The sequence below is a fragment of the Galleria mellonella genome, unplaced genomic scaffold, assembly GCF_026898425.1.
Source record: "Galleria mellonella isolate WM207_F2 unplaced genomic scaffold, CSIRO_AGI_GalMel_v1 utg1917, whole genome shotgun sequence".
Classification (NCBI taxonomy): Eukaryota; Metazoa; Arthropoda; class Insecta; order Lepidoptera; family Pyralidae; genus Galleria; species Galleria mellonella.
Window position 1 is genome coordinate 652827 of NW_026442031.1, and position 20320 is coordinate 673146.

The window sequence follows — 20320 nt, forward strand, 5'->3', positions numbered from 1 at the left end:
CCTATAGACATGAGCAGTGCCATGGACATAACAGAGTATACTGTTTCGCCCATGATACTCCCCATGCGTTGCCATTCGTGAGGACTCAGGTGTTATTCCTCTGTACCCAGTAAATTCACGCCATATCCCACCCTTCAAACCGAAACACAGCCATGCAAACACAACTGCTTCACGGTTGAAACACGAATAGGACAGAGGTACCCAAGCAATCGACTTTTGTACAAAGTCTCCCTCTGGTTAAGATTTAAATGTCTAAAATTACATGGTCGTTAAAAGCCCGTGCATGTTCGACTAACACCATGCCTATTTGTTATTCAAGCAATCGTTTAGTGCTTTGTTCAATAAGTGTTTTTGTAATAACAGTTATAAACTTATTAAAAGGCAAATCCAAAATATCCTTCGGCATCTTACTATAACATTTAAAAATTAATTTGTTCCGTGTATTTATGTTACGTGATTTTATTTTTGCAATGTCTTCGGCTTACTCGTTTAACTACCTTATGAACACGCAAAGAGAGTGTTTGCAAATATTTTTTGTGCTAAAATGTTACATTTTAGAATCTTATCAGACACGAATTACCAATGTGGCTATTTTAGTCAGCGAAATAGTAAGTGGAAGGAGAAGAGGCTGTGTAGATAATAATGTAGTCACACTTTCACTGGTTAACTGCCACGCCCTATATTGTTTGTTGGTACATATGTTACATGATAACAATAGGCACGCAAAGCGAGCCAGATAATAATAGAAATCAGAGATGAATCGGTCAAGTGTAAGTTGAACTCACGTATCGTGGGTTCAGTACGTAAAAAAGTAAATACGTAGGTTTCCGTTATCTTTAGATTGAAATTTAAAGGTATAGTTGTATATATTAGGAATAAAAATTGCTTAATTTTAAAATTTGGTTAAAAAATTGAAAAATTCTTTGAACTTTACTATTCTGAATAGGACTACATATATATATATATATATATATATATATATATATATATATATATATATATATATATATATATATATATATAATCATAATTATTTATTTTATATTATATTAATTTTTGAAGTTTAACCAAAGCATTATATTTTCTGAAACCAAAGTATGCAATAATTTCACTCACTGGATTAATTCGCTATGAATATATTTAAACTAAATTTAATTAAATATTAAATAATATATATATAAATAATGAATAAGCTTTAGAGAATTACTTAAAAATATTATTAATACATACATATTACAATATCTATTTATTACAATCACTAACAATCTATATCACTAGTTCGTTTGTAGACATAACAAAATGTATTTTAATTTATATTCATTCAATTCATCACAATTATATACTGATCGATTCACAATTCATATTTGAAAATTCTTATTTACACGTAAATCTAACATTTTCTACATAAAGACATAGGTCGTTAAACGTATTGAATGCATATATGTATATGTATTTTTCTCAAACATGCTTGGAAATATGAACATTATTTTGACAATCTTCTTCGAGATAAATCAAAATTGCCGTACTGGCCAGATACATGCGGGCAGCGGCCGGCAAAAGTTGCATGAAAATCCATATCTGTCGTGTTTGCGGCCAGATAAATTATTATGTAAACTCATATCTGTCCTGTAATTTAAAAATCGAATGACCTTTTACTTCGAAACATGGCTACCAAGGAGATAACTAATAAAAGGTTTTATTTAAATTTCGAACTGGCTTGCAAATAGAAAGCTGTTTATTGAAAAAAAAAAGCAAAGGAACATTATGGCGCGTGAAAAATTATTATTGGTCGTTTGTCGTCATTGAACTTAAAAAGTTAAATTATGTTTTTTTATTTTCGCGCATTGTTTGAGAAAAGTACTATACAAACCTTGGCCACAACTGGGCATTGATGGACTCACGTATGTGTGCCTCGGCTACGCCTCGGCCTACATTTGAACGTTCGTCCATCAATGCCTCAGTTGCTGGCCGCTGCAGTAATGTATTATAGTTTACCCTGTATTTAGCCGGCTTTAAAAGGAATTATTGTATTTTATGCTTTACCTACATTTACCATCCAGATCGTAAAAGGACTATAAGAAGCATCGTATTGATACGTCCTAAAATAGAGGAGAAGGGGGGGGGGGAGGTTGCTGGTCATGAAAGAAAAATAGTGCATTACGTAGACGACATATGAGTGTAACGATGTTAATGTTATTGGTATCTAACTTGAAAATTACCTATTTAAAATCGTACTGGTATATATAAATAAGCAATAGGGCTACCAACGACCGTATCTACCACCCAATTATTAAAATACATTTAGAAAATCTAAACCTTATTTTATTATTAATAGGTAACAATGTGTAAACATACTTTGAAGTAATATTTAGTTTCACAAGGGAAGACAAATTTGAACTCTCATACAATCGACCAAGTAAAGGTAGGTGACAAAGAATATACTTATAATAAATCTCTAGAGAGGTCAATTCTGTACATGAAATATATTTCCAAAATAACTATCAGGCGGTGATTAGTGATCGATACTGATGCCAAAAATGCTATCAGTGAAATTTTTGTCTGTCTGTCTGTATGTTCGTTATAGAAACAAAAAGTACTCGACGGATTTTAACAAAACTAGGTGCAATTATTCTTCATACTCCCGGGCGGGTTATAGTATACTTTTCATCACGCTACGATCAATAGGAGCAGAGCAGTGAAGGAAAATGTTGGGAAAACGTCGCGTGTACAGTCTTAATGGCCACTTTTTAAAATGTAAAAATGTCCACCCGTGCGAAGCCGAGACGGGCCGCTAGTAAGTAATAAAATAAAAAACAAAAGAGATTGTCAACATAAACTGAGTTAGTTGATATATGTATCAAGCCATAACTCAGTGTTAATGACACTATTCATTAAACTGAACAACTATATCATCATCAGTTGCCCAGTAACAAAACTGTCCTATTTTATATATATTCTTTATTGCACTTGTAAGTTACATATAAAATAATCTATTTATAAATGTTGTGAGCAAGGGTGGACTTATCTCTGACGTTTTTTTTTACGTAATTGTACACTATCACTGAGTTTTGGGGTGAACTCTTTGGTTTATAACTCAGCGTCAGTATATTATATTATATTACATAATATACCCACTACTTTTTGACGAGTCAGCTTATCGTACTCATAAGTTGTTTGAAATAGACACAATTTCAATACAAAATATGTTTTTGTTTGAAAAAATAAAGAAATAATCACTAGATTATTTCAGACATTGTGTAAAAAGAAAACGAAAATAAATATCGCGAATAGCGAAGAAAGTAAGAAAAATTAAAACAAATATTATATATACAGTTATTTGTTTATACTTAAATTATGAGATTTTAATCGAGCTTTCATTTTTTTTTTTTTATTTTTAATTGCTGTTTAATAAATGGTAACCATACTCTACTGACTAAATAAAATGTTAGGTAACTAAGAATATTTAACTAGTCTAGACTAGCTGCATCGCTTATTTACGGCGTATGGATTCCGTGGCATTATAAATTCTACGTGAATTTATAATGCCATGGAATCCATATATCCATTATAAATTCATGTACATATTGAAAATGCCAATGGAATTCCATACAATGTAGTCCCATTTATTGTTTCATGAGTTTTGGCTTATTTATCGTGTGCAGCCTGTAGTATTGATTAAAATTTCCCAAAAAAAGATATATTTCGATATATATCATTTTGTAATCGTTAACATTCTTTCAATTAAATATTCTGCCAATGAAACGTTCCATACTAACTTGACGGTTGTCAATGAATGGGTAGAAGTTAACACTTCTAGCTCGTAAGCGGACACATGACAGCGCTATGTTAGTCTACTCGTGACCGCGGCCAATATAACATGGTCGAAACGTCGAGATAGTTAAAACAAATGATCTAAGTTTATCTAAATGATCGCGTTAATTCCTATCTCTTATAAAACATAAAGCATGTAGCGCGAAAGATTAAAAATTAATATTGATTGCTGTTATTTTTCGATCCACGTAACTTTAAGAAAATGTTCAATTTCACCAGTAGAAGATTATCTTAAAAAAAACCTAACAATTTCGATTTCACATCCTACCACATGACCACACAACATTTAATTTAGGTACATGATAAAAATGGAAGTTATCGCCGAAATATGTAAGTTGGCATTCATAGTTTGCCAAACTTATCTATCTAAACATGGAAGCTCTAGCGTACATGGTCCGTAATTTCTGTGGATTGATAGTGGCGTAGGAAGCAGAGTTCGCGGTCCGTCGCGGACTTGTTGTAGGCACCGCGTACTTGTGCCTCGTCTCTTCGGAGGATAGAGGGACCGAGAGCGGACCCTGACTTAATGAAATGGGAATGGAAGCTATTCGGACGGAACGGCTTTCTGGCAACGAACGAATTGTTGACTTACCGTGATCCAGATGCAAATTTCCATTGTTTATATCTTGCAAGGCAGCTAGTGGTTGACCATTCTTTGGTGACATCGTATTTGATAAGGCTGTTGAGGAACTCGGCGGTCTTCTAGAAGTTGTAGGTGTCTTAAAAGACACAGAATTCATGGGCATATATCGCTCGATTAATCTCGGTATCGACGAATTAGAAGGGGATTTTTTTAATGGTGTATTGGAAGGTAAGAGATGGCCGTTTCTTTTCCGCATAGTTGCATTTGAAGATGCAGTCGATGGTCTACCTGTATTCTCAGATGTAAAAGAATTGTTTGAAGGGGAACGAGTTTCGGTCTGACCCGGTAATATTGTAGGTGCAAGATACGTGCTAGGTAAATGTCTTCTATCTGGAGTCACATTTGATGAGGTACTCGAAGGGATACGACTACGACGTGGCAAAGTGCGAGTTATGAGAGTGGAGTTACGACCTGGTGGTAAATGACGGTTGTTTGATTGTTTCGGATTGAGATTTATTAATAGAGTGTTGTTATTCAAGGAGGCAGTTGAATGATCCGGTGATTGATGTACTGGCTCAGGGTCGGAGTCTGGTACGTTCAGAAGTAGACGGTGAGGTTCATGTGTTCGGCTACCGTCGGGTTGGTCGCGTCGTGTGGGGCTCCTTCCTGCCCGCTGTCCTGCACATAGTTATCATTAGACCGTAAAGAAATAATGACGTGTTGTGTATTTGTGGGCTACAATTATGAACAACATTAGGAAAATCATAGTATGTACATGGTGATGGTTATGGCATCCAGTATCTTTAGCTACTTCTAGGATAGGAATTTTTTAAAAATTCTTTGCACAGTTTCTGCACATATATTATTTTAGTATTTATGAGTCTTAAAATCAAACGCACATATTACTATTCTGCAATTAAAGTGCAAATAACTGTGTTAACTCAGGCAAATTACAAAACCTTCATTTTTATTTCAATATCGCAAACCAGGCCGAGATGGCGCCAGGCTAGGGCACGCCACGCCCGGCGGCCCCGCTGGTTTTTTTTTTTTTTTTATACCACTGTGGTGGCAAACAAGCATACGGCCCACCTGATGGTAAGCGGTTACCGTATCCTATGAACGCCTGCAATACCAGAGGTATTACGCGCGCGTTGCCGACCCTGAAGAAACCTCTTTACCCCCCTTTTGAAGAACCCCATGCTGTAGTCTCTCGGGAAAACCTCGGCAGGGAGCTCATTCCATAACCTGAGTGTTCGTGGGAGAAAGCATCTCTGAAACCGCGTTGTACGCGACCATTTAGGCTGTAAGGTATGAGGGTGAACTCCCTGTCGATGGCGAGCCGTACGATGATAGAAAGTGGCCGTAGGCATCATATTGAATAATTCCTCTGAGCACAATCCGTTGTATAAGCGGTAGAACACGCAGAGTGAAGCAAAATCTCTCCTGAGACTTAAGGGTTCAATACTGCTTGCAAGCATGGGATCATCGACAATTCTCATAGCTCGTCGTTGCACTGAGTCGAAGGGTTCAAGCTGGTATCTAGGTGCTCCCGCCCATAAGTGACAGCAATACTCCATATGGGGCCGGATTTGCGATTTGTAAAGTATTAATCGTTGATCCGGCGTGAAGTAATGCTTCGCTCTATTGAGCACACCAAGTTTTTTGGATGCCAGCTTCACCTTATCTTCGAGGTGGCTACGGAACTGTACGTCACTAGAGATGTCGACACCAAGGATCCCAATGCTTTTAGAGATGTTAAGAGACGTGCCTTGGAACTGTGGGGCCACAGCAAATGGGGTTTTCTTAGCGGTGAACGCGCAAGCTTGTGTCTTAGAGGGGTTAAATTGGACCAAGTTTTGTCGTCCCCAATCAGAGACTCTAGTTAGTGTTCTCTCGATTTCAGACACAAGCTGTTCACGATTGTTCTCCACGATGGAACGGGAGACATTGGTACGACCCGTATAAAGGGCATCCCCGGTGCTGTCATCCGCATAACAATGAATGCTACCGAAGGTTAACATATCATTAATATGCAGTAGAAACAGCGTTGGGGACAGCACAGAGCCCTGCGGGACGCCAGCGTTAATATCCATGCTATCGGAGCAGCAACCATCTACAACGGTTTTTATACGTCTGCCGGATAAAAAACTGGCGACCCATTTACAGAGGCTGTCGGGAAGTCCATAGTAGGGCAATTTCGATAGAAGACCCCGATGCCAGACCCGGTCAAGTGCCTTTGCAATATCAAGACCGACAGCGAGCGCCTCACCTTGACTCTCAATGGCTGATGCCCATCGGTGCGTAAGATATACCAAGAGGTCACCAGTTGAGCGACTATGGCGAAAGCCATATTGGCGGTCACTCAATAAATCGTGATCCTCTAGGTATTTTAACAGCTGTGCGTTAACTATACGCTCCATCACCTTAGAGAGAAGGGAAGCGATCGCAATCGGTCTGTAATTTGAAGGGTCCGACTTATCGCCCTTTTTAGGTACAGGATGTACAAGGGTGGTCTTCCATGTCGAAGGAAATTGCCCTGTGGAGTACGAGATCGTGAAGAGACGCGTTAGTACAGGACACAATTCCGGAGCACACTGCTTTAGGACCACTGCCGGTATACCGTCTGGCCCACTCGACTTATGAACATCTAAGGATAGTAACTCCCGCCGGACTTTACATTGTGTTATAGTAATTTCCGGCATGGAGCTTCCGCAACACAAGATGGTAGGTGGTATAGAATTACCTTCGTCCATAGTTGAGTTAGAGGCTAAGAGAATGCCAAATAAGTCGGCTTTCTCTTTAGCACTGTAGGCCAAGTTACCATTCGGTTTCCGAAGTGGTGGAAAAGACGACTGACAAAAGTTTCCTTGGGCAGCTTTAGCAAGCGACCAGAAAGCACGGTTACCAGAAGGAAGGCTTGATAGTCGCCTACCAATTCTGCCCACAAATTCAAAATTGGCTCTGGCAATTACTCTCTTACTGTACCTCGAAGCAGCATTTAATTTCCGCTTTGCATCACTGATTCCAGGATCAGAGTTAGTGCGAGCCGTAGTCCAAGCCTTGTATGCAGCTTGCTGAGCAAATCTGGCTTTCTTACAAGACCGGTTAAACCACGGACGCTTCTTTGATCCCATTGCCACTAGCGGGTTGGGGATAAATAGCTTCATACCTTCAATGATAGCCTCGCTAACGGCAATTGCGCAGTCGTTAGGATCATGTGATGCAAAACAGAGCCGCTTCCACGGGTACGATGCATAAAATTCTCGCAATCCATCCCAGTCTGCTGACTTATAGTGCCACACGCGACGTCGTCCAATAGGACGGGGTGGATCAGGTCGAGTGTTGGGGACATTAGCCCGGATAAGACAATGGTCGGATGAGCCATTTGGCGCATCCACTCTGACGGTGTATCCATCCGGGTGTGTTGTCAACAGAAGGTCCAGCAAGGAGCTTGTATGGTTCTCTATATCTGGTATTCTCGTTGGAGAATGAACCAGCTGAGAGAATCCATAGGTCAGAGCAAATTCATGAGCAGCTTTTCCCGCGCAGTCAGTGGACCGAGAACGAAGCCACTCGGAGTGGTGAGCATTAAAGTCTCCAAGTATCACTAACTCCGCAGAAGGGTACTGCTCGAGAACCTTATCAATCGTCGTTAGCAGGTGCTCAAAAAGACGGAAAGTGTCCAGATCACCGCTGTGAGACCTGTAAAGGCACGCGTAAATACGAGTGTGGCTCCCGTAATCCACACGTATCCATAATACTGACAGGTCTCTGTCTTCAAGGCCATGGAGACGGCGGTAACAGACATCCGTCCGGATATACATACAAACCCCGGCATGACGAGCAAATTTATGCTCGAGTTTGTAACCGGGATATAGTAAATAAGATGTATCAGCCGGACATGATATCTGCGTCTCGGTGAGGAATAACAGAGTCGGCTCCGCAGTTTCGAGGTGACAATGAATTGCGTTGATGTTAGAATGAATTCCTCTGATATTGCAGAAGTCCACTTTAAATGTGGATGAGGGCGCCGCTGTGTAACGTCTATTTTTTCTAGATCTGGCCATAAAGTATTAGGGTATTTGGAGGTTAATAGGGAAAGATTGTGCCGATATCAAAGAAACAAAGTGGTGTCCACTCCGTCCCTGCGCTAAACAGGTTGTGCAAATTGCCGACGCGGCGGCCGGAAGGGCCCCCGGTCCCCCCACTGATGTAGTAGCCGGGTCCACTCCGGTCTCTTCCTCCGGCACGACTACCACACCAGGGATTATGCACAGGCGGCGGTTCAGCCTCCCAGGGCGGAGATTAGGTAATCCCTGGGTTCGGGAACCCAACAACCTGCGGGCGGCCAGCGAGCAACCGTTTCACCGGGTCTCCCTGAACGCCGCGTCAGCACTTCGCGTCTGCCCAGCACAAAGACAGTATTAAAACACCTGGTCCCTCCGATATCGGCACAACCCCTCCCCAAGATGGAACTGGATACCTTACTCACCGCAGGAACACAACGCTATAAAAACAGCGTTGTTTGGCTGCGAACTTCTGCAAGGTGGAGGTCCTTCCCCAGGCGGGCGGTTCCGTTTATGAGCGAGAGTCCCGCTGTGCCCTACCTCTCTTAAATGGTCTCGTTGGTGACGGTACGGGAGCATGAACAGATCTAATGTAACCTTGTGTGGCGAGTGCGCGGGCGGGCCGGGCTCGTCCCAGCTGAGCTTCTTGACGCGCGCGGGGATGGTGGCGGAGGGCCACGCCACGCCCGAGCGGCCCGCGCTGCGCGCCTGCAGGTGGTCGCTCATCAGCGACACGCCGCCATCACCGCCGCCGCCGCCGCCGCCGCCGCCACCGCCACTCGACGGCGGCAGCGGCGCCACCTTGCTTTTCGGGAACCGCTGCGATTGTCGTGCTGTTGCACCTGTCAGTCAAAAGTTGCTTATATCAGTTTTTCACTTTGAAAACTTTTCGATTTTGTGGACCAATGTAGAGCGGATACGTGACTGCATGCTTTCGTTCAACGCATCGTAAATTTGTATATTGAGCACTGAAATTAAAACATCAAAAATTTATTTCATTTTTAGAAGTTGTGCTTGAGCTATACAGGCTATATCGGGTTGTACTCACTTCTAGAGCCGTGATCGTCTCGTAGGTCGAGGCTGGAGGAAGAGTTAGCGAGAATGGTGCTGGCGCCCGCTGACACGCTCAGTAGCGAGCCCGAGCCGCCCAGCGGCTGGCCACCAGCACCAACAGCACCACCAACACCGTCGGTGGTCGCCACTCGCGCCTTCTCATGCGTTACGAATCCACCGTTTTTGTTTGGTGCGCTGCTCGCTGCTTGCTTTGATCGTCGCCTTCTGTTAGAAACATGGCTTATTGTCTTCAATTAAATTTGTAACACTGAAAACCTATTAAATTGTTTAAAAGGCACTAAAACATTTCGAAAATAGTGTAGTTCTAGACCACCCAGAAAAGATAAAACAAAATGAGAATAATAACTAAATGAAATTCAAAAGAGGTATTTCAACATTTCACGAATCAGAGAAAGAGAATTTAAAGACTGAGTGCATTCACTAATATCAAAAGATCAAAAGAATGATGTGGCGCTGTGGCGCCAGCGCGGCCGCGAGCCGCGCACTGCAGTGTAGTGTAGTGTAGTGGAGTGTGGTGTGGTGTGGTGTGGTGTGGCGCGGTACTCACGCGCGGTATATGTAGGCGAGCAGCGCGCACACGAGCAGCGCCAGCAGCGCCAGCGCGGCCGCGAGCCGTGCACTGCAGTGTGGTGTAGTGTGGTGTGGTGTGGTGTGGTGTGGTGTGGCGCGGTACTCACGCGCGGTATATGTAGGCGAGCAGCGCGCACACGAGCAGCGCCAGCAGCGCCAGCGCGGCCGCGAGCCGTGCACTGCAGTGTGGTGTAGTGTGGTGTGGTGTGGTGTGGTGTGGTGTGGCGCGGTACTCACGCGCGGTATATGTAGGCGAGCAGCGCGCACACGAGCAGCGCCAGCAGCGCCAGCGCGGCCGCGAGCCGTGCACTGCAGTGTGGTGTAGTGTGGTGTGGTGTGGTGTGGTGTGGTGTGGCGCGGTACTCACGCGCGGTATATGTAGGCGAGCAGCGCGCACACGAGCAGCGCCAGCAGCGCCAGCGCGGCCGCGAGCCGTGCACTGCAGTGTGGTGTAGTGTGGTGTGGTGTGGTGTGGTGTGGTGTGGTGTGGCGCGGTACTCACGCGCGGTATATGTAGGCGAGCAGCGCGCACACGAGCAGCGCCAGCAGCGCCAGCGCGGCCGCGAGCCGTGCACTGCAGTGTGGTGTAGTGTGGTGTGGTGTGGTGTGGCGCGGTACTCACGCGCGGTATATGTAGGCGAGCAGCGCGCACACGAGCAGCGCCAGCAGCGCCAGCGCGGCCGCGAGCCGTGCACTGCAGTGTAGTGTAGTGTGGTGTGGTGTGGTGTGGTGTGGTGTGGTGTGGCGCGGTACTCACGCGCGGTATATGTAGGCGAGCAGCGCGCACACGAGCAGCGCCAGCAGCGCCAGCGCGGCCGCGAGCCGTGCACTGCAGTGTGGTGTAGTGTGGTGTGGTGTGGTGTGGTGTGGTGTGGTGTGGTGTGGTGTGGTGTGGCGCGGTACTCACGCGCGGTATATGTAGGCGAGCAGCGCGCACACGAGCAGCGCCAGCAGCGCCAGCGCGGCCGCGAGCCGTGCACTGCAGTGTGGTGTAGTGTGGTGTGGTGTGGTGTGGTGTGGTGTGGCGCGGTACTCACGCGCGGTATATGTAGGCGAGCAGCGCGCACACGAGCAGCGCCAGCAGCGCCAGCGCGGCCGCGAGCCGTGCACTGCAGTGTGGTGTAGTGTGGTGTGGTGTGGTGTGGTGTGGTGTGGCGCGGTACTCACGCGCGGTATATGTAGGCGAGCAGCGCGCACACGAGCAGCGCCAGCAGCGCCAGCGCGGCCGCGAGCCGTGCACTGCAGTGTGGTGTAGTGTGGTGTGGTGTGGTGTGGTGTGGTGTGGCGCGGTACTCACGCGCGGTATATGTAGGCGAGCAGCGCGCACGAGCAGCGCCAGCAGCGCCAGCGCGGCCGCGAGCCGTGCACTGCAGTGTGGTGTAGTGTGGTGTGGTGTGGTGTGGTGTGGTGTGGCGCGGTACTCACGCGCGGTATATGTAGGCGAGCAGCGCGCACACGAGCAGCGCCAGCAGCGCCAGCGCGGCCGCGAGCCGTGCACTGCAGTGTAGTGTAGTGTGGTGTGGTGTGGTGTGGTGTGGTGTGGCGCGGTACTCACGCGCGGTATATGTAGGCGAGCAGCGCGCACACGAGCAGCGCCAGCAGCGCCAGCGCGGCCGCGAGCCGTGCACTGCAGTGTGGTGTAGTGTGGTGTGGTGTGGTGTGGTGTGGTGTGGCGCGGTACTCACGCGCGGTATATGTAGGCGAGCAGCGCGCACACGAGCAGCGCCAGCAGCGCCAGCGCGGCCGCGAGCCGTGCACTGCAGTGTGGTGTAGTGTGGTGTGGTGTGGTGTGGTGTGGTGTGGCGCGGTACTCACGCGCGGTATATGTAGGCGAGCAGCGCGCACACGAGCAGCGCCAGCAGCGCCAGCGCGGCCGCGAGCCGTGCACTGCAGTGTAGTGTAGTGTGGTGTGGTGTGGTGTGGTGTGGTGTGGTGTGGCGCGGTACTCACGCGCGGTATATGTAGGCGAGCAGCGCGCACACGAGCAGCGCCAGCAGCGCCAGCGCGGCCGCGAGCCGTGCACTGCAGTGTGGTGTAGTGTGGTGTGGTGTGGTGTGGTGTGGTGTGGCGCGGTACTCACGCGCGGTATATGTAGGCGAGCAGCGCGAACACGAGCAGCGCCAGCAGCGCCAGCGCGGCCGCGAGCCGTGCACTGCAGTGTGGTGTAGTGTGGTGTGGTGTGGTGTGGCGCGGTACTCACGCGCGGTATATGTAGGCGAGCAGCGCGCACACGAGCAGCGCCAGCAGCGCCAGCGCGGCCGCGAGCCGTGCACTGCAGTGTAGTGTAGTGTGGTGTGGTGTGGTGTGGTGTGGTGTGGTGTGGCGCGGTACTCACGCGCGGTATATGTAGGCGAGCAGCGCGCACACGAGCAGCGCCAGCAGCGCCAGCGCGGCCGCGAGCCGTGCACTGCAGTGTGGTGTAGTGTGGTGTGGTGTGGTGTGGTGTGGTGTGGTGTGGTGTGGTGTGGCGCGGTACTCACGCGCGGTATATGTAGGCGAGCAGCGCGCACACGAGCAGCGCCAGCAGCGCCAGCGCGGCCGCGAGCCGTGCACTGCAGTGTAGGTGTAGTGTGGTGTGGTGTGGTGTGGTGTGGTGTGGCGCGGTACTCACGCGCGGTATATGTAGGCGAGCAGCGCGCACACGAGCAGCGCCAGCAGCGCCAGCGCGGCCGCGAGCCGTGCACTGCAGTGTGGTGTAGTGTGGTGTGGTGTGGTGTGGCGCGGTACTCACGCGCGGTATATGTAGGCGAGCAGCGCGCACACGAGCAGCGCCAGCAGCGCCAGCGCGGCCGCGAGCCGTGCACTGCAGTGTAGTGTAGTGTGGTGTGGTGTGGTGTGGTGTGGTGTGGTGTGGCGCGGTACTCACGCGCGGTATATGTAGGCGAGCAGCGCGCACACGAGCAGCGCCAGCAGCGCCAGCGCGGCCGCGAGCCGTGCACTGCAGTGTGGTGTAGTGTGGTGTGGTGTGGTGTGGCGCGGTACTCACGCGCGGTATATGTAGGCGAGCAGCGCGCACACGAGCAGCGCCAGCAGCGCCAGCGCGGCCGCGAAGGCGACGAGGACGCCGCCCGGTGCGCCAGCACGTACGCTACCCGCGCCTCGCACCAGCCGCTCACTCACGTGCACCAGCACCGGCACCGATGTCTGCAGGCATACACCAGAACAACATCACTACACACCACTTATTATTGAGTTTAGTACGATCTAGTCTTCAAATATATAGTGTACAAAATCTCCCTCTAATATCAGTCTGCCATGACCCTGTTATTTAAGCAGCAATAACATACCCTAGAGATACTCTAGGTACTCTAGATAGTCTAAGACCGACTCTGATTATGTATGTTGTGTGATGCGTACCTGTCTGGGCGGTGTACCCGAGTCTCTCGCGGTTGCGACCACGTGAAGCACCGATGTATTCAGTGTCGCTAAAGATTCCATACGCAGAAACATCTCACCCTGGTCGTTGATGTAGAACATGCTGCCGGTCACAGAAACATTTCAATATTACTTGTAAGTATTGAGAATTAGATACATATCTAAGATGTGATACTCGTAAACAAATGATTATCTGTATTGCAGCGTCAATCTTACAAAGATTATATTCGAATTATTTTCAATGAATTAATAGCATATTAAGGGGAACCTCCCCTGTTCCACTTCCCCTGAACCACCCATGTTCAGCAGTGAACAATTATTAAAGACTGATATAATATAATGATGATAATGAATTAACAATACAGCTGGGACAGAAGAAGGTACAATACTCATAGAAGTCATATAACATTGGTTATATCATAATGGATACTGCCACCCTCCTGTTACCAGCAGCAGCAAAAGCCTGTGCTCAGCAGCCCGGTATTAACCTGGCGTGCGGCTGCCGCACAGGCTGAGCACTACGCTGTCAGCCGCGTCCTCGTCACCAGCAGCAGCAGCAGCAGCACGTACTCTGCAGCCCGGTACTGACCTGGCGTGCGGCCCGCGCAAGCTGAGCGCCACGCTATCGGCCACGTCCTCGTCACCAGCAGCAGCAGCAGTACGTATCCTGCAGCCCGGTACTGACTTGGCGTGCGGCCCGCGCAGGCTGAGCGTCACGCTATCGGCCACGTCCTCGTCACCAGCAGCAGCAGCAGTACGTATCCTGCAGCCCGGTACTGACCTGGCGTGCGGCCCGCGCAGGCTGAGCGTCACGCTATCGGCCACGTCCTCGTCACCAGCAGCAGCAGCAGTACGTATCCTGCAGCCCGGTACTGACTTGGCGTGCGGCCCGCGCAGGCTGAGCGTCACGCTATCGGCCACGTCCTCGTCACCAGCAGCAGCAGCAGTACGTATCCTGCAGCCCGGTACTGACCTGGCGTGCGGCCCGCGCAGGCTGAGCGTCACGCTATCGGCCACGTCCTCGTCACCAGCAGCAGCAGCAGTACGTATCCTGCAGCCCGGTACTGACCTGGCGTGCGGCCCGCGCAGGCTGAGCGTCACGCTATCGGCCACGTCCTCGTCACCAGCAGCAGCAGCAGTACGTATCCTGCAGCCCGGTACTGACCTGGCGTGCGGCCCGCGCAGGCTGAGCGTCACGCTGTCGGCCGTGTCCCCATCGTGCACGTCGAGCCGTCCCACCCGCAGCAGGCCCGCGCTGCTGTCGCCGCCACCGGCAGCACCATCGGCACCATCAGCGCCGCCCTCCACGCGGAACTCGTACTGAGGGTAGCGGAACCGAGGCTCCCACTCGTTCACGTTCAGCACCGTTATGTTAATGGACGCCGTATCGTTCTGTAATAGTGAAAACGATAAAATAGTACAATCTGTAACAGAATAACGCTCAGGGAGTGCTGCAAACGGTATAGATATATAAGCTTCGAGTCACGAATTGGTTATAGACGGCAAATTCCGTAAGATATCAGTGTAAAAAGTCTAATAGTTTTTAATATTTATAGCGGCTTAATTGCTTTTAAACATCCAAAAAATTGGCTAAAGTTTTAGTTCACGACAACAGTATTCCATTCAGTATTCAGTAGAATGCATTCCATTCTCCGGGCATTTATCAGAAAAAGCTTGGAGATTGTTAATACCCTACTTGCCTTTTAACTTCTAATGACTCCTTTCATTTGCGAAAAGCAAAGGATGTACTTTCTTTACTTCACGCTTACTATGTTTTGCCTTACGCCAAGTACTTACAGCGACTCCATCCGTGACCATCACTTGGTAGAAGTACTGTTTCGTGGTCTCGTAGTCCAGTGCGCGCCGCAACAGTACTTCACCGTCGCTGTTGATCGCGAACTTCTCTAAGAAGTTACGATCTGATACGTAGAATTGGAGCGGACTCTGTGATATGTACAAAACACTTGTTATATTATACTTGCTATCTTTAGCAAGCTAAACATGGTGTAAAATATGTTCATTGTACAGTTTTATCTTCGAAATAATATCATGATTTTCTTTTATATGTGACAATGAATTGTAATTGCTGGTGAACTTGACAGACCACATAAAAAAGTTGTTAATTTACTGAACTAAATGTTATCTTGCGGAAGTTCATATTATTGGATATTTTGCAAAAAGTGCGTGAAGAAAATGGCAATCGGGGACTGGTGGTGAAATATAGATAGAATTTCTGGTAATAACGATCAATCTTCAAATGTTGGCAGTTACACAAGTACTTATGGTAATTAAATTAAACAAAAGAATTCTAATTGAATAACTAGCGAAAGTGGTTAATTATTGCTTATAAATATGAATGGCATGACAAATATTACAGTTTGTGACAACCTTAATATTGCAGGCGTTTATAGGCAATAGTGATCGTTTATTATCAGACGAGCTGTATGCTTGTATACTGTATGCGCTCTTCGTGGTATATATATTTACATTCAAAATTTTGATGATATGAGTAGTATCATGGGTGTAACAGTGTATATGGAATATGGTGTTTTCTTGTTGGTTACGTATATTAAGGTTAATGAGTTCTTTTATGTGTACAGTATATTTTATTTTAGTGAATGATAATGAAATGTTTGCCCCGCTTATGCTAAGAGTATACTCTGGCGGAGTACCAGTAAGGGATGACAGGTGAGGATGACAAGGCAGGTTAGTTAGTCCATCGTGATGAATACATCTGGAATTCAGTACGATAGCTTTTAGGGGGACCACGTGGAGGTGGGTTTGTTAGGGTATATTGCTAGCAATGAGTATAGCTTTATTTATAACTAACTTTTTATCAACTATTTCGTACGCGTGCGTAAACCAATAAAATAGATCACTTGTAGACGATTTGATATTGCTAGCCATAGAGTTGGTACTCCGCATTACTAACGATCCGTCCCCCCTGTGCAGTGTGTAGTGCGAGTAGTGCGTGGTGTGTGTAGTGTAGTGTAGTGTAGTGTAGTGCGGTGCGTGCAGTGTACTGACAGCGGCGGGCGCGCGCGGCGGCAGCGTGCGCAGCGCGGCCAGCACGGCGCCGGGCGGCGTGTCCTCGGCCGCCGCCGCCTCGTACGCGCGCTGTGCGAACCGTACCGGCCCCCCGCCCCCGCCCCCGCCGCCGCCGCCAGCCACCGACAGCGTGGCCAGCGCGTACCGGTCCGCGTTGTCCACCTGCGTCGCCTGCGCACACCGCGGAATGCACAATCAACTTCCCGCATCCCACGACCTCACCCGTACTCGTACCCTAACACTGAGTAGCCGGTAACCTTCCCCAAGAAACGACCTATCAAATACAAACATTATTACAAATTCGATCGTCACTGCAAAACTACTTCACAATTTAATCACAGCTCTACACTTTCCTAAATAAAGCTAACTGTGAGCTTAAACACTAACTTTTTATTATTAACATGAAACTATACTGTTCACTACACTATTAAATGAATACACTGCACCGAGTATTTTGAACTTTATTAATCATGTTAATAAAAAAAAAAAAAAACAAATCACTATTGTAATGGAACATTAGAATATATATCGCGATGCAATATTCACCTAACGCCATTTATGTGGTCAATAGTGAACTAATTTTGTTGCTTACCAAACATATACTATTATATTATCTGTGCCCATACTAAAAACATAATATGTACGATCCAATTGCTTTTATTTTAAACAATAACTACTATCCACAATCAATACGTCGTAAACAAAATCCAACAACCAATCTAAGTTTACTGATCCATAAAAAAATTATAATATTTAAAATATTTTTCCTTATATTACATAATCTTATAGTCGCAGGTACTACATGCTAATATTTTGAAACTAAATATTTTCGTTCCTTTATTTGTTTTCAACTTTACATGCAAAAACTTTGTGAGTAACTCATACAGCACAAATATAATACAATAGAACAGTTGCGAGCACCTTAATGACAATCGTAGCCGGTAGATGTCGTTCAGCGAGCAACCGAGCGGTGACAACGACGCGGGCGGTGTCGCGGTCGACAGCGACCAAGTCGCGGTTGTCGCCGGACGTCGAGTAGTACAGCGGGGCGTTAATGCCCACGTCCTGGTCCACCGCCGATATTGGACCCGGAGACGTCTCTAGGATTGTGCCCTGGAAGAATCACCATCCAAATAAGTAATAAAACCAATTTCATTCCTAAAAATTATCCGAATTGATTTAGAATTAAGAACATGGAAACAGATAAATATCGTTAAAACAAATTGTGACAACTTTCTTGTCTTAAACCGGTTGAAAATTAAACACAGGTATAAAAAGTGAAGACGGTGAGTCCCGTCATAGTATACGCCACCCCTTCCTTACCCGTGGGTGTCATATGAGATGACTAAGGTAACTTAATGTTCGAGAGAAGGTAAGTAGTAGCATCCTTTTTAAAATATCACCAAAACCTAACGGCAGTTGCCAACCCACCTGCCAAGAATGGCAATTACTGGCAAAACCACCCAATAGGCCCTATGTTCAACAATGGACAGTTAACTGCTGATATAATAATGATAAATTATATGCGTAAAATGGAAAATGTATATGTTTATATTGACAAATCCAAAACACCAAATGAAAATTTAAAAATTGTGGAAAAGCCTGAAAAATCGACAAATCAAAATAAAAAAAGCACAATTTGAAGAATTGACAACTGACAGAGATTAATGTTGTCAAGTGGCGACTTCATACAATCGATCTTGGATAAGGCTATTTTGGCAATAAATAATTTAATTATGGACACAATGATGATAATATTACCTCTTGCGCGTCATCTGGTAGTATCGCAGTGTAATGATCATGTGTAAACTTGGGGTTCTGGTCATCTGCGTCCAAAACTTCCACATACAATTGCGTGTCGTTGTACAGCGGCGGGGTCCCGTGATCCTGAGCTCGTAGTGTCACCGTGAAGTTGCTGAGTGTCTCATAATCCAGAGGTTTCTTTACCATCAGCACGCTATCTAGCTCGTTGGCGAAACCGAAATATTCCTGTGAAATTATGTTTTTATAAGATTTTATAGAAATAGTAAGCAAGCTATAAAAACTTACTCGTATAATACCTAATAAAAAGTCGCAGTCGTTATTTATGGACACCAAGAACAGCACCATCACATTGCAGACTGCAATGTGATGACCAAGATATTTTTCAGCAATTCCTAAGAATTAAGGTGTTATACTTTTATACTTTGTAGTTTCACTGATATATCTACTTTTCAAACCAAAACAAAACTGTCTATTTATAGGTCAATACATAAATAAACTTTTATTTTATTATATGAGTAACACGACATGTGACCACACCATCCTAAGCGAACACAGAGACAACAAGGTCCATGAATGCGATCAACCGAAAAGAGAATTTACTCTCAACGGTTGGCCGTATTAGCTTACTAAGTTCTTGTTCTGTTTGAAGAATCTGACGTCATAGGACAAAAGAAACAAGTCTCGGGAAAGTCCATTTGTACAGATGTAGTGGTGGGTGTGTGCGGTGTGCGGTGTGCGGTGTGCGGTGTGCGGTGTGCGGTGCGTGGTGTATACAGTGTGCGGTGTGCACGTACGCTGTGCGGGCCGGGCAGCACGGAGTAGTGTATGGTGGCGTGCGGGCCGGGCTGGTCGGCGTCGGAGGCAGATGTAGTGGTGGGTGTGTGCGGTGTGCGGTGTGCGGTGTGCGGTGTGCGGTGTGCGGTGCGTGGTGTATACAGTGTGCGGTGTGCACGTACGCTGTGCGGGCCGGGCAGCACGGAGTAGTGTATGGTGGCGTGCGGGCCGGGCTGGTCGGCGTCGGAGGCAGATGTAGTGGTGGGTGTGTGCGGTGTGCGGTGTGCGGTGTGCGGTGCGTGGTGTATACAGTGTGCGGTGTGCACGTACGCTGTGCGGGCCGGGCAGCACGGAGTAGTGTATGGTGGCGTGCGGGCCGGGCTGGTCGGCGTCGGAGGCAGATGTAGTGGTGGGTGTGTGCGGTGTGCGGTGTGCGGTGTGCGGTGCGTGGTGTATACAGTGTGCGGTGTGCACGTACGCTGTGCGGGCCGGGCAGCACGGAGTAGTGTATGGTGGCGTGCGGGCCGGGCTGGTCGGCGTCGGAGGCAGATGTAGTGGTGGGTGTGTGCGGTGTGCGGTGTGCGGTGTGCGGTGCGTGGTGTATACAGTGTGCGGTGTGCACGTACGCTGTGCGGGCCGGGCAGCACGGAGTAGTGTATGGTGGCGTGCGGGCCGGGCTGGTCGGCGTCGGAGGCAGATGTAGTGGTGGGTGTGTGCGGTGTGCGGTGTGCGGTGTGCGGTGCGTGGTGTATACAGTGTGCGGTGTGCACGTACGCTGTGCGGGCCGGGCAGCACGGAGTAGTGTATGGTGGCGTGCGGGCCGGGCTGGTCGGCGTCGGAGGCAGATGTAGTGGTGTGCGGTGTGTGCGGTGTGCGGTGTGCGGTGTGCGGTGCGTGGTGTATACAGTGTGCGGTGTGCACGTACGCTGTGCGGGCCGGGCAGCACGGAGTAGTGTATGGTGGCGTGCGGGCCGGGCTGGTCGGCGTCGGAGGCAGATGTAGTGGTGGGTGTGTGCGGTGTGCGGTGTGCGGTGTGCGGTGTGCGGTGTGCGGTGCGTGGTGTATACAGTGTGCGGTGTGCACGTACGCTGTGCGGGCCGGGCAGCACGGAGTAGTGTATGGTGGCGTGCGGGCCGGGCTGGTCGGCGTCGGAGGCAGATGTAGTGGTGGGTGTGTGCGGTGTGCGGTGTGCGGTGTGCGGTGCGTGGTGTATACAGTGTGCGGTGTGCACGTA

The 20320-nt window shown here is 47.9% G+C and overlaps 1 protein-coding gene across 1 annotated transcript in view; it reads right to left on the reverse strand.

Moving 5' to 3' along the window:
- Nucleotides 1-1040: 1040 nt before the first annotated feature.
- LOC116413665 (protocadherin-16) overlaps nt 1041-20320 on the reverse strand; it is a 60996-nt gene continuing 41716 nt past the window's right edge. The window contains exons 6-15 of the mRNA XM_052894153.1: nt 18310-18537; nt 17470-17661; nt 16528-16719; nt 15298-15444; nt 14666-14892; nt 13483-13603; nt 13112-13269; nt 9530-9759; nt 9079-9323; nt 1041-5092 (exon numbers count right to left, since the gene is read on the reverse strand). Coding sequence (XP_052750113.1) covers nt 5012-5092; nt 9079-9323; nt 9530-9759; nt 13112-13269; nt 13483-13603; nt 14666-14892; nt 15298-15444; nt 16528-16719; nt 17470-17661; nt 18310-18537 — 1821 coding nt within the window. The 3' untranslated portion in view covers nt 1041-5011. The remainder of the gene's footprint in view (nt 5093-9078; nt 9324-9529; nt 9760-13111; nt 13270-13482; nt 13604-14665; nt 14893-15297; nt 15445-16527; nt 16720-17469; nt 17662-18309; nt 18538-20320) is intronic.